Source organism: Lathamus discolor, chromosome 3 (genome assembly GCF_037157495.1).
Source record: "Lathamus discolor isolate bLatDis1 chromosome 3, bLatDis1.hap1, whole genome shotgun sequence".
NCBI classification, from domain to species: Eukaryota; Metazoa; Chordata; class Aves; order Psittaciformes; family Psittacidae; genus Lathamus; species Lathamus discolor.
The window spans coordinates 3781395-3793747 of NC_088886.1; the positions used below are offsets into that span (position 1 = coordinate 3781395).

Genomic DNA, 12353 nt, shown 5'->3' on the forward strand with positions numbered 1-12353 from the left:
TTTTCTCCTCTCTCGCCCTGGTTGCTGACCCTCCTCCCCACTCTTACTATTGTCTGTTGTGGTAAGTTCCTACTTGTGGAATTTTCTTTTTTGTTTTTCCCCTTTCTCTTTTCCCCTTTTTGTTTTTTTTTTTTTTTTTTTGTTTGTTTGTTTTACCCTGTGGAAACCCCAATTTCATTTTACCAAAGAGCTCTGCCAACACCAGGACGACCCCTTCGTATCACAAGGAACGTAGTGTTGCCAACTACAAGCACTGATGCGTTTCTGATACCTGCTTCAACATACCAAGTGGTGGGGTTTGCTGCTTGTGTGTTTGTTCATTGAGTAAATGCTGAGTTAATTCTTTCTGCTTGCTTTCCACTTAGGAAAGTTGTTAGGAAAAATCTTCCCATGCTATGCCATGAGAATTCAAACATGCTTTTTAAAGTGTGCAGGGTGAGGTTGCCATTGAATAGCAGGACTCCAGGAGCTGCTCCTTTCAAAAGATCAATATTAGAAGATTTGTAATAGTTGGCAACACTGCAAAAGACCTTAAAATTCAGCAAGAAAATAACCATGCTCAGCTTGGTAAAGGTGGTTGGATTTCACGTTCTGCCCAGTATGTATGGAGGAGTTACTTTTATTCCTACATACTTGGGCTGACTCTGCCTTCTGTGTCGGTCTTGGTGAAGAAAGCAGACACAATCACGCTTGCGTCTGACTTTTTCAACCCTTTGTTGGCAAAGCTTTTTGTGTGCGTGCAAGAGACGACTCTAAAACTGTATTCCCAGCAATTTTGAAAGGTATTTACCATGCATAATAACAAATCATGAACCTTCATACATCATGGTGGCTGTTATCTGCTCTGCCGGTTCTGTGATGGCTATTCAGTGTTCACCTTCATTCTCTTCTCCTCACAAAGACCTATTATTTTTTTCGTAAAATAATAGGAGATTAAATGCTTTTAATAATTTCTCCTTCATATCTGCATTTGTAGCTCTTTTCAGAAACAAGACCATGGAGTATTTTTAAGTTACTTGTTTTCTTCTCAATACTGTGATGAGATAGAGTTTGCTATTGGCTAAATTTCAGAGATCCTAGTTCAGACCCATCCCATGTTCTTAATGCCAGGCATGAAACTGAGCTCTCCTCATCTCAGGGAACTGGCAGCTATTGAATGTCTATGTGAGGTATGGAATGGCCCATAGGTGTTTGCTCTCCCAAAGGAGTTTGTTTCCATCCGCTTTCTTCCAGGCTTCATCCCTCAACATGAGTCGCATACATTTCATGGCTGATGGGTCCAGGGGAGAGATGCTTCTGTAGCCTTAGGGGCTAACCAGTGCTTCTCACTGTCTGCTTTTCTCCTTGGGATCCTTATGATGGCTGAGTTTTAGCAAGTAGATTTACGAGGAAAAGCCAGTGCATCTGATCTTCATGGTGATGAAACAAGTACCTAAGTTGGGAACTGCCTTCACACAGGGGCTCTGAATCTCACCAGGCTTCCCTGCTGCTACCATTCCTGGGACATCCCAATGCCCCATTACTCTGATTTTATGCATTTAGTAAATGCCACCAGAACTTCTTGTTAATTTATGCTGATCAACAGAGAGCATTTTCTTCCTCCTTCCTTGTTTTTACAGCAACATAAATGTGCGCTGCCTGGGCAGATGCCCAGGTGTCAGATACCTTCTAGGGACCTGGTTCTGCAAATGCTTCATACCCTGAAAGTCACTTGCTAAGCAGGCAGGAAAAAGCACATGAGTTAGAAGAGCAGCAGTGTGTCCTCTGCTGGGGCCTGCCCTGTGCCCATGGGTTGGGGCAGGATCCCACCAACTTCCACACGGAGCATTCCCAAGCCCCATGTAAGGTCTGGGGAATTGTTTTGCATGGCAGTTCTCCTTAAGGCAGACATGGGAAGTGCTTTGAGAGAGGAGCCCTGGAATCACAGCCTGTAACATTAAGACTGAATTGAAATAAATAGCACAGGAAGCTGAAAATGCTGGGCCTGGAGGGATTTTAGTGTAGGTAATATAGTCCAGAACTGTGGCTTTGAAAAGGTGGTGATGAGTGAATTAAGGATTCAATAGGCTGCTCATTCCTGTGTGACTCCAGAGAAATGGGCATTGCAGAAAGACAGGGAATCCAGGGAAACAGCAACCAGATGTGGGCAGATGGCACTTCCAGCAATAGCTCTGCAGCTGGGGCTCATACCCTGGGAGGTGCTCCTGGGGGTGGCTGTGCTATGAGGAAACCCTGTAGGCTATGCTGGCAGGTGGAGCTGGATAAAAGCCCCTCTCTGGAGGGGGGATGCTCTGGGGGACCTGTGCCACATTAAGCATATCAGCATCTCTGGGTGCAGCTCCTTTTCTTAAACTGGGGCATGTGTCTACACTTTTACCAGAGCAGAGCTGATGGATTGGTGTCTGTGGGTGTCCCACAGTAAAGCCAAGATGTGACCTGCATGTATTAAACAAGGCTGCTGCTGGCTCTGGTCGCTTCAGGCTTCGCTTCCACATCAGAGGGGGGCATCGGAGAACTTTGCCCTCTTGAAGGTGCTTGGGGTGAGCAGCAGCCCTCACCCCAAAAAGGCGATGTTGGGTCCATCTGGCTGTGCCTTGAGTGAGAGGAGCTGAGCACAATGCTCCAGAGTGTCCTCCAGGCCAGGAGAAGGCAGTGGCTTGCTGTGACAGTGCTTTTTCCAGCCTCTACACATTCCCTGAGGGGTTTTCTTCTTTAGTTTGGCTCATTTATCCTCTCTGCCTTCCATAGATCACATTCACCATCACCACAAGAGATCAGTTTTGCCATAGCAAAATATTAAACAAAAACTAATGGTACACGGCAGCCAGGACATCTGTAAGTGCTGTTTGAAACCAAACACCAGCCCAGATTCAGAAACATTGAGCATTAAATACTACATCACACTTTATCTCACGAGAGTAAAGGTGAACATTCCCAGTGTTTCTTGCTGAAAGGCGTTTCTGGTTTGTGCATGTGGCGTGAGTTGTTTTAACAAAACCAAAGGTGTGATTTATTTGTAAAGCATTTCTCTTCTCTCTCTTTCTTTTTAATCAGATTTTCTTCGTTACTTTCCCAGCAAAAGTCTCTCTTCTCTCTCTCCTTTTGTTGCATTTCTGGGCCAAATTCACCACTGGTTCAAACGGAAGCAGGTACATGATACAGTGGATTGCATCTGCTTTCGCCAGGAGTGACTTCGGCCCTCTTTACTAGACATTAGATACTAGAAGAGAACGTAACACCTTCCAGTTGACATGCTGTTTACAAAGCACTTGCGTGTGTGTGTGAGTGAACTGGACATTGACTTCGGCCCAATCCTGCAATTACTCTGGAGTGGATTACGGGGGCTCTGGTGTGGGAATTGTCAGGGATACCTGTGTCTAAGATCCTCCCTGCCTGCTGCAACTGGGCTTCCCTGTGCCTACAGTCTGCCAAAGGGTTGATCAGGCATTGGAACAGGCTGCCCAGGGAAGTGGTGGAGTCACCATCCCTGGAAGAGCTCAAAAACATGGAGATGAGCCCCTCAGTGCCATGGGTTAGTAGTGGCCTTGGCAGTGCTGCGGTAACGGTTGGACTTGATGCTCTTAAAGGTCTTTTCCAACCTCGTTGATTTGATTCTGTGAAAGGTCTGCAGAGGATTTGGAGAGCCTGCAATAACCACCCAAACAAAGGGATTTGCCTTTGTTCCTCAGAGGCGTTTGGCACCTCCAGACTTCTGGGGTGGGAGAAGTCATTGCAGGGTTGGGCTAATGGTCGTAACTGATCCATATGATTTCATGTTAGTTACAACCTCATTGCGGTGTTGCTGCTAAACGCATTCATGCTGAGTTCCAGGTGTGGTTTTCTTTCCTTTCTTTCTTTCTGTTATTTTTTCCTTGGTTTATTTGATTTCTTTTTCATTTCGCATAAGTTCAGGAGCCTGCCTGCAGCCGTGCTTGGGGGTACTCGTGTCTCCACACTGAAATAACCTCTTGTTTCTCCAAACCTAGGATGGAAAGAGGATGTTTGGCACCTACTTCCGGGTTGGTTTTTATGGAACTAAATTTGGAGACCTGGATGAGCAAGAGTTTGTTTACAAGGAACCCGCCATAACAAAATTAGCTGAGATTTCCCATAGGCTCGAGGTGAGATGATCGTGTCTGTGTGTTGCACTTGGACCGCTTTGCATCATTTACTTGCATTGCCAACTTACAGGAAGTGGTGGAAATGGAAGTTGCTGGGCAAAACCAGCCTCTTGCAGGTGGTGCAGGGCTGAGCTCAGAGAAACAGCCTCTTGGCAATACAGTTTGCAGAGCCCATGCAGTGACCCAGAGCTGATGCTTCCTGTCCTCTTGCCAGTGCCACCTCTGCAGGAGGCAGGAGGAATGCAGGGAGAGGTTTTCCCTCATCTTGCAGTAAGAGCTGCAGACCTGCTGTGGTCATCGGAGGGTTTGTGGTGTATTATATAGTGTTTGCATTTCCCTTCTGCCACCTGGTGTAAATGGGATGACCTGAGCTTGGAAAAAGGCTGAAATGCCTTTTGGGAGCTGATGCTCAGAAAGTATTGCGTTTTGCTGTCATTGTGGTGCCTTCACATCATGTTCCTCTACTCATAGACATCAGGCCCTCTAAGGTGCCTGAATTTCAGAGCCCCTGAGGTGGGACATCACAGGTCTGAAGTCTGTTTTGGTTGTGAGCAAGTAAAGGCAACTCTGTTAATAGAACTGGGGCTTGAGTGCAGCTGCTGGTACCACCAGTGATGATCTGTACCACGCACCAGTCAGTCTGTCCTGGTTCTGTGCCAGCTAACCTGTGTTTAAACAATGTCCTAGCGCAGTCCGAGGGACATCACAGGTCAGAGACTGTTCCCAGTGAGCACAGAGCACCAGTGAGGCCATTCCCAGTGGGAGAGGAAGAGCGTTCAGCAGCATGGCTCTGGGCCATGCCGTGCGCCTTGTTCATTAGGGCCAAAGGGCAGAGCTGGTCCTGTTGCCGTTTTATTTGCTAGGATAGATCCGATGTCGTGTTGTTGCTCACAACAGTTCAGCTGCTGTCACATTGTCTGAGGTTTAAGCACATGAGACTGAGTTCAGAACCTGGCCAGTCCCCCAGCCCAGCAAAGCCGTGCTCTGATGCGGCACCTCATTCCCGGCGGATCCCACTCTGACCCCAGCGTTCAGTTGAGCTCACAGACGCACAGTGACCTCAAATGGCTTGTTCAGAGCCATGCAGCCTCTGTGTGTGCAGCTGGAAGGCTCCCGAGTTCTCCTGCCTTCCAGGGCATTAGGCTTCTTTTTTCCTGTTGCCCCTGGAATGTCATTGATTCAATTCTCCTGGGTTCAGCAGATCACATTCAGCCCCAGCACTGACACTGCTGAAGGCTTGTGGGGCTTCACCTCCCCTGAGTATGCCTTTGTCTCCGCTACCCCCATCTCTCATGGCTGCATTTGATGTTTTCTTTCAATGCTCTTTTGCTCTCGATTGTAGGGATTTTATGGAGAACGGTTTGGGGAAGATGTGCTTGAAGTGATTAAGGACTCAAACCCTGTGGACAAATGTAAACTAGATCCTAACAAGGTAAGAACACAAGTACACGTTTAGAGAAGTAGAACAGGTCCTGAGTGTATGCAAACGTAATGGGACAAATCCGGAACAAGGGGGAATGGCTTTGAACTGACAGAGGGGAGGCTGAGATGATGAGATCTTAGGCAGAAGCTCTTCCCTGTGAGGGCGTTTGAAGATCACAAGGGAAGAGGGGCAGTGAAGCATATTTCTTGCAGTCCGGAAACTGCTGAGCCCTGTCAATGGGAGAGTGATTTTTCTGAGTAAAGGCAAAAACCAGTCCGAGTTATTCCAGAGGTGGCTTCAAGAGGGAAGAGATCAAGCTGGGTTATTGCAGTGCTTAACGTCGGAGTGCAGGAGTCAGCTCTTGTCTGGGCCCTGCACCTCACCGTGCACGCTTGGGTTCCTCCCTGCAGGCCTACATTCAGATAACCTACGTGGAGCCCTACTTCGACACGTACGAGATGAAGGACAGGATAACGTACTTCGACAAGAACTACAACCTGCGGCGGTTCATGTACTGCACTCCCTTCACGCTGGACGGGCGGGCTCACGGCGAGCTGCACGAGCAGTTCAAGCGCAAAACCATCCTGACCACGTCCCATGCCTTCCCTTACATCAAGACCAGGATCAACGTCATTCACAAAGAGGAGGTGAGGCCTGAGCTCTCAGGTGCTTGAAGGGAAGTATTGCACAACACTGAAGGAGGTGGATGTTGCTGAAACTCATGCGTGGTGTACTGTTGTGTGTGTAGTTTAATGCCATGGCCGTGTCCCTTCATGCTGTGACAGTAACACAGATGAGTCCTCCTGGCCATCACTAACCTACCTTTTACATCTCTCTTAAAGATGCAGGGGTTCAACTGAGTGAGAGCAGACAGCTCCACCGTGAGCTGCTCAGGCTGTTCACTGCAGGGACTGCGTGAGGTGTCCCTGCCCATAGCAGGGGTTGGAACTGGATGATTTTAAGGTCCTTTCCAACCCAGACCATTCTATGATTCTGTGACTGTGCATGAGACTCCTCAATCTGAGTTTAAAAATGCCTTGTTTCTTGAACTTTTCCCCGTTCCTATTCAACCTAAACAAAACCCAGACCAATTTAGTAATGCAGCATGACCTGCCCCTTCTTTCACCAGCGTGTCCAGACCACAGGACACAGGCCTTGATGAACTTTGTAGTGACGCATGTTACTCCCTTCCACTCTGCTTGAACAGCGTGTCCTTTGCTCTGTGTTGCAGCTCACTTGCATGGCCTCAGCAATGAGTGAGGTCGTGAGGGTTTATAGAGAGACTTATCCCATAGCTGTGTTAATTTTTTAGGGAGGGATGTGATCACTCACTCAACCTGATATAAAATGCTTGGGCACTGACATAGTGCTGTAACCCTGGGTAGTTGGTTGCAGTTGGCACAAGTCCGTCTGCCCAGAAAGCTCTTGAGCACCCAGATGTAGAAACACATTTGAAAGTCAAACTTTGCCTTCATGTTCCTAAACCAAGACCGAGATGATGCATTCCTGAAGTGCTGCTCTCCAGACTGTCAGTCTTATCGGTGTCCTCCACCACTTCAGCGTGCCTCCCCAAAGTGACCTTGGTGTCTCTGAAGTCTGTGTCTGGTTGGCAGTCTCAACCATAACAATGCTCTATTCTGGCTACTTGCTTAGATCATTTTGACACCCATTGAAGTTGCCATAGAGGACATGCAGAAGAAAACACAGGAATTAGCTTTTGCAACCCACCAAGACCCTGCGGACCCAAAGATGCTTCAGATGGTGCTGCAAGGATCAGTAGGTACCACAGTAAATCAGGTGAGCATCGCTGAGTTGGAGACACCGGGGTAGTACGTATCTCTCAATGTAGTGGATGTTCAGCATTGGGCCTTATTCCTAAATTACCTTTTTCTCCCCATTCAATGTATGGGATGTGTTTAAGGTCACCAGCAGGTTTAGACCAGCTGCTCTCAGTGACTTTGCCATTTAAGTAAGAGTCCTGGAAATGTAGTTAGGTCTGAAAAGTGTTTGCGTAGAGACAGCCCTCGCTCAGTTACCTGCTCCTTCCTGGCATTCACAGTTGTTTCTGCCTGCTTCTCTTCCCATAAAAACCCCAAACAACCCCAAAACAAAACGTTTTACTGCTTTCCCTTTGGTTAGCCAGGCTCTGGTGGGTGGAAATAACATTGTGTCCTGTTGCGGGTTATGAGCAAAGTGGAAAGCAAAAGTAGTGAATGGAGAAAAACTGAGGAAAAAGTGATGGAGAATGAGCAAAGCTTTGCTAATGCACAAGCTGGAAAAGAGGAATCAGCTGGAGCTTAAAGTTCTCCGTTGAGTTTGCAGTGCTGGCAAATACTTCCGTAGTCCATCTGTGGTGTTTAAACTTTGCCTTAGTTGTGAGCTGAGCAAACTTTGTCAAGAGTCCTTATAAGAGAAAACAAGTGGAGAATCTGTGTGCTTTCTCACACTGCTTTCCAAAAGCAGAGTTTTATTTAAAACCAAAAGAAAGCCTAAAAGAGATGTGGTTGTCATGGGGTTTGGTGATTTAGGCCAGATTTACCAGCTGCAGTTCTTCAAGGTTTAAAGAAATGTTGCATTTTATGAGTGTTTCTGTGTGCAAGAAGCTTCTCCCGTGATTGACTATAAGAAACTTACTTCTCCTCTTCTCCTCCTAAAGGGACCATTAGAAGTGGCACAAGTTTTCTTGTCTGAAATACCCAATGATCCAAAGCTCTTCAGACATCACAACAAGCTACGGCTCTGCTTCAAAGACTTCACGAAAAGGTATGGGGTATTGTCTTCAACCTGCCTGCCAGATGCGGTTCCTCCTACCACATCAGGCAGGAACATGTTCAGTAACACAGGGAGTATCCAGAGAGCAGAGTAACTCCCATCTGTCCACTTCTCATAAGCAGCTGTATCCCTCAGGTGCCCAGGTGGTTCCCCGTTTCTCTGGTGCTGCTGGTCCAGGACTTAAGGGGCTGAAGTCATTTGGCTTTGCCGTTTATCAGGAATGAAATAGTGATCACAATTGAGCTGTGAACAAGTGTTCCTGTTGCAGAAAACACAACTAGCCACGCTGGCACGGATGAACTCACAGCCTGGCAGGGTCGGGAGGAACTCCTGAATTGGCCAGGAGATGTAGTTTCCTTCTGGAGTGAATTTCTCCATATGGAGTGGAAGCCTGCTGGCAGAATTCCCTTAAGAAATGTGCTGGCTGTTTTTCTTCCCTCCTGATGAATGCATTGCAGTCTCATACAGCATCTTTCGCAAGCACCAAAGAATTAAATATATATATATAATTGAAATAAGAATATTCCAAGCAATTAGATCCAGTGGCAGCATAGTTGTCCTGTATGTAATAAGTGGCATTGGTGATACAGTTCATACCCTCTGTTTCAATTACATCCATGAAAATAGAAGAGTTCCTGATGAACATCTCAGTCTGCTTTTATTAATCTTCTTCTGGAGGAGAGCAGTAGATCTATCCAGCTTGAAATAAATCCTCTTGGACTGGAAGGGGTTATGTGGAGATCAGCTTTCATTTCTCTCCATAGAGGATATGTGTAACTGGAGAGTAAATTGAAATAAGAAAAGGAATTGTCACTCTGGAAGTGAAATGGGAATTGGGAATATGACACTCTCCCCTTTTCCCATGGACACCAAGCAGTTTGGCTGAGTCTTTATCACCCCAAAGACAAGATAGAAAAGGGTATTCTGTGTCACCCCAGAGGAACAGAGCGACTTGGTTTTGGTCCCGTTACATGAACAGCTCTGTAGCAAGCAGGTCCTTTATTATGTGCCCAAGTTTTACCAGCTTTTATTTCCTAGATGTGAAGATGCTCTGCGCAAGAACAAGAGCCTGATCGGTCCAGACCAAAAGGAATATCAGCGGGAACTTGAAAGGAATTACCACCGGTTAAAGGAAGCTCTCCAACCCTTGATAAACAGAAAGATCCCACAGTTGTATAAAGCAGTGCTGCCGGTCACTTGCCACAGGTGGATATCTGATTTTACTCTTTCAGCAGAGATAAGGAGGGTATAAAACTAGGGACTGGGGTGTCTGATCTTCCTGGTGAGCCTGTGACATCCATTTGGTTTCAGTCATGGCTCTTTTGGCCTTTTCCCTTTCTGTCCTGACTTCAGAGCACATCCTCTTCCCAGCAGTTATGGTAGGTGGTGTTTGCAGTGGTTCCTTTTGCTTCTGCCCCATGACAGTTTGTTCGGGTTGATTTTTGCATCCCGCATCCCATTCTTTTTAGATTCAAAACCACTCTCAGCATGGCAAGACTTTGACACTCGTTTGTTCCCAGTGAAACTGGGCTGAGGGGCTCCAGGGGCAGGCAGGGTGGAAAAACAGTTGGTGTCTTCCGTGCTGGAAGACTGGGAAGAGGAATCTGGGCTTTTTGTTCATCCGCAGTGAGACTGAACATAAAACCCTTGTTGGGAATGTAAGTAGCAGGTCAGAGCCTGTAGTGTTGTAACCCCTGGCACCAGCTGAAGTTGAGCAGAGGGACTTTGGGTAGATAGTTTCTAACAAGGCTCTAGCTCCCAGAACAGGGCAGAAGTGCTTCCCAGGAGTTACCCTCCGCATACTCTTCGGCCTCACAACCCCTGTCGTGTCCCCCATCAGCAGGGTAGGCCAATGCAATCCAGCAAGACAGCTCTGGCATTGTGGTCTCATAGCAGGGAATGGGGTGGGGGTGTTCCTAGCACTTGATAAGCACCAAGCAGGATGGTGACAATGCTTTTAATGAGAGACCCTTGAGATTTGTGTGGATGTGGACTTCAGCTCATGTCTGTGCTGTTGGTTTAGGTGAGCACAGCCCTTCCTTTGAACCTCTCCTCGTGTAAGTGTTGTTCAGAGGTAAAGAGTGATGGGGAACATAAAAACTGTTGTGAAAAGAGGAACTTGGCAAGCTTGTGTTATAAGAAGAGCAAGACTTAGTGCTGCAGGAAGAAGGAAATGGATGTTCCCAGCTCACACAGCAGTGCTTAGGGATGGTCCTGTAGCTGAATTTGATGTGTTTTTCTGTCTGCTGAACACTGCAGAAAGGTGGCCCCCCCTCATTACCCAGGTCCATGATGTCCTAAGCTCTCTTTAAGGTGCTGGGGATGCTGCAGGCAGTTTCCAGTGGCTGGGGATGGTGGGAATACCTGTGCTTCCCTCCCCACCCAGTAGGACCCTCACACACACTTTAGCATGGTGATTATTCCTCATCTTGTGAAATTCAGCCTGTGCAGGGAGTCTAATGCAGGTATTCCAGGCAAATTCCATGTAGAGATTTATTGGAAAGACTTGAATCAGGTTTCAGTAGTGCAGATGCTTTGTGCTGCTTCTTTGTGTACCCATGAATGAAACTTTCTATCAGCAAACCTTAGGCAGTCGAATGATCCCAGATCATTCCATTCGTTTGAAAAGCAAGGAGTTAATGTCAGTGGACTTGGCTGTTGTAGTATCCAGCTGTAGAGAATCCTGGAAATGAAGTACAGAATCATTCATCTGACGAGGCTTCTTATGTCATCATGGAAAACCTGAGCTCATCATTGTATTTTCTCTCCCTCAGAGACTCCTTCAGCAGGATGAGCCTTCGCAAAATGGATATCTAAACGAGTTAAAAACCAAAATAAGCCAAAAAAAAAAAAAGCACTTAATATTAAGGTTTTTGGGAAAAAAAAAAAAAAAAAAAGAGCCTTGTTATCAACGCTGGGAATCAAAGAAGTTTTATTGTGAAATAAAACTCGGACTTCATCCTGGACATCCCACCCACCTCTTCCTCCATCCAAGTGTTCAGTGGCCAAAAATCATTCTGAATTGTCAAATGTAGACTTATCCATGTTTGAAACACAAGATGATGGCAGTGGTATCCAGAGTGTTGGTGATAAGCTGTAAACTTCCCTGTTTTTTAAGGCATTTTTATGACTCAAAGGTACACTAAACGCATTTACCTTTATTTATAGCATTACCTAATGTTAAATTTATTTACTTCTAGTCCATATATTTAATTTATATTAGGACCATACGCAAATGCATTTTTGAAGTTTTTAATGTAGTGATGATGGTTATTTTGATGGTACTATTAAATATGTGAATGTTTACACTTTAATTCCCTGTGCATTGGACTTCAGAGCTCGCCACCCTTGGGAAAAGGTTTGGAGGAAGGTAAGTCCTACAGTAACACTTCTTATCCAAGTGGTGATGATTTTCATTATCCCTTTCCTTTTGCCTTTTTAACTCTGAATACAAATTGCTGCAAAGAAAAGTAATTCCTTCTGTAGCCATCAGAAGAATGGAGCACACCTTGGTACTGCTTTACCTCCTTTAGCACCAGTGGAGCTTAAACATGACATGTGTGTGTACATAGTCATTTCCACCAGCTCGGAACTCCAAACAGCACAGTAATCTCATAGCTTTGAATGTGCAATGCAGCTTTACAGTGGACATGCACCTAGACTGCTTTTGTGTCCCTTTCTCAATTGGAAAACTGGTTTCACAGGGGAAAAGGACATAAGATGGTATCACAGTTTTAAGTCAAAAGCGTATGCAGAAAGCATTCTTTGCATTGTTACTTATGTAAAGAACGTCTGTTTTGCAGCAGTTATTTTGGTGGCTAACACAGCTCTCCAATGGGAACATCAGGATTGGAGCTCAGTACACAGCTCCTAAATCTAGGCCTTTGTATTTTAACTCTCTCTATTGAACAGCGTCTCTTGGAAGAGGTGGTAGGTGATTAAACACAAGCTTATCCTCTCTCTATAAATACCTAAATATGCATACATATGAATATATACATATATATGTATGAAACCCCCAAATTTGATAAACATAT

At 45.9% G+C, this 12353-nt stretch overlaps 1 protein-coding gene across 8 annotated transcripts in view; it reads left to right on the top strand.

Moving 5' to 3' along the window:
- DOCK7 (dedicator of cytokinesis 7) overlaps positions 1 to 11630 on the top strand; it is a 110843-nt gene extending 99213 nt beyond the window's left edge. For 5 of the 8 annotated variants that reach the window (XM_065673180.1, XM_065673175.1, XM_065673177.1 and 2 more), the window contains 7 exons: positions 3987 to 4121; positions 5464 to 5553; positions 5955 to 6191; positions 7198 to 7341; positions 8201 to 8307; positions 9355 to 9522; positions 11091 to 11630. In XM_065673180.1, coding sequence (XP_065529252.1) covers positions 3987 to 4121; positions 5464 to 5553; positions 5955 to 6191; positions 7198 to 7341; positions 8201 to 8307; positions 9355 to 9522; positions 11091 to 11133 — 924 coding nt within the window. In that variant the 3' untranslated portion in view covers positions 11134 to 11630. The other 3 variants (XM_065673176.1, XM_065673181.1, XM_065673179.1) reach the window with 2 other exon arrangements.
- Positions 11631 to 12353: the final 723 nt, after the last annotated feature.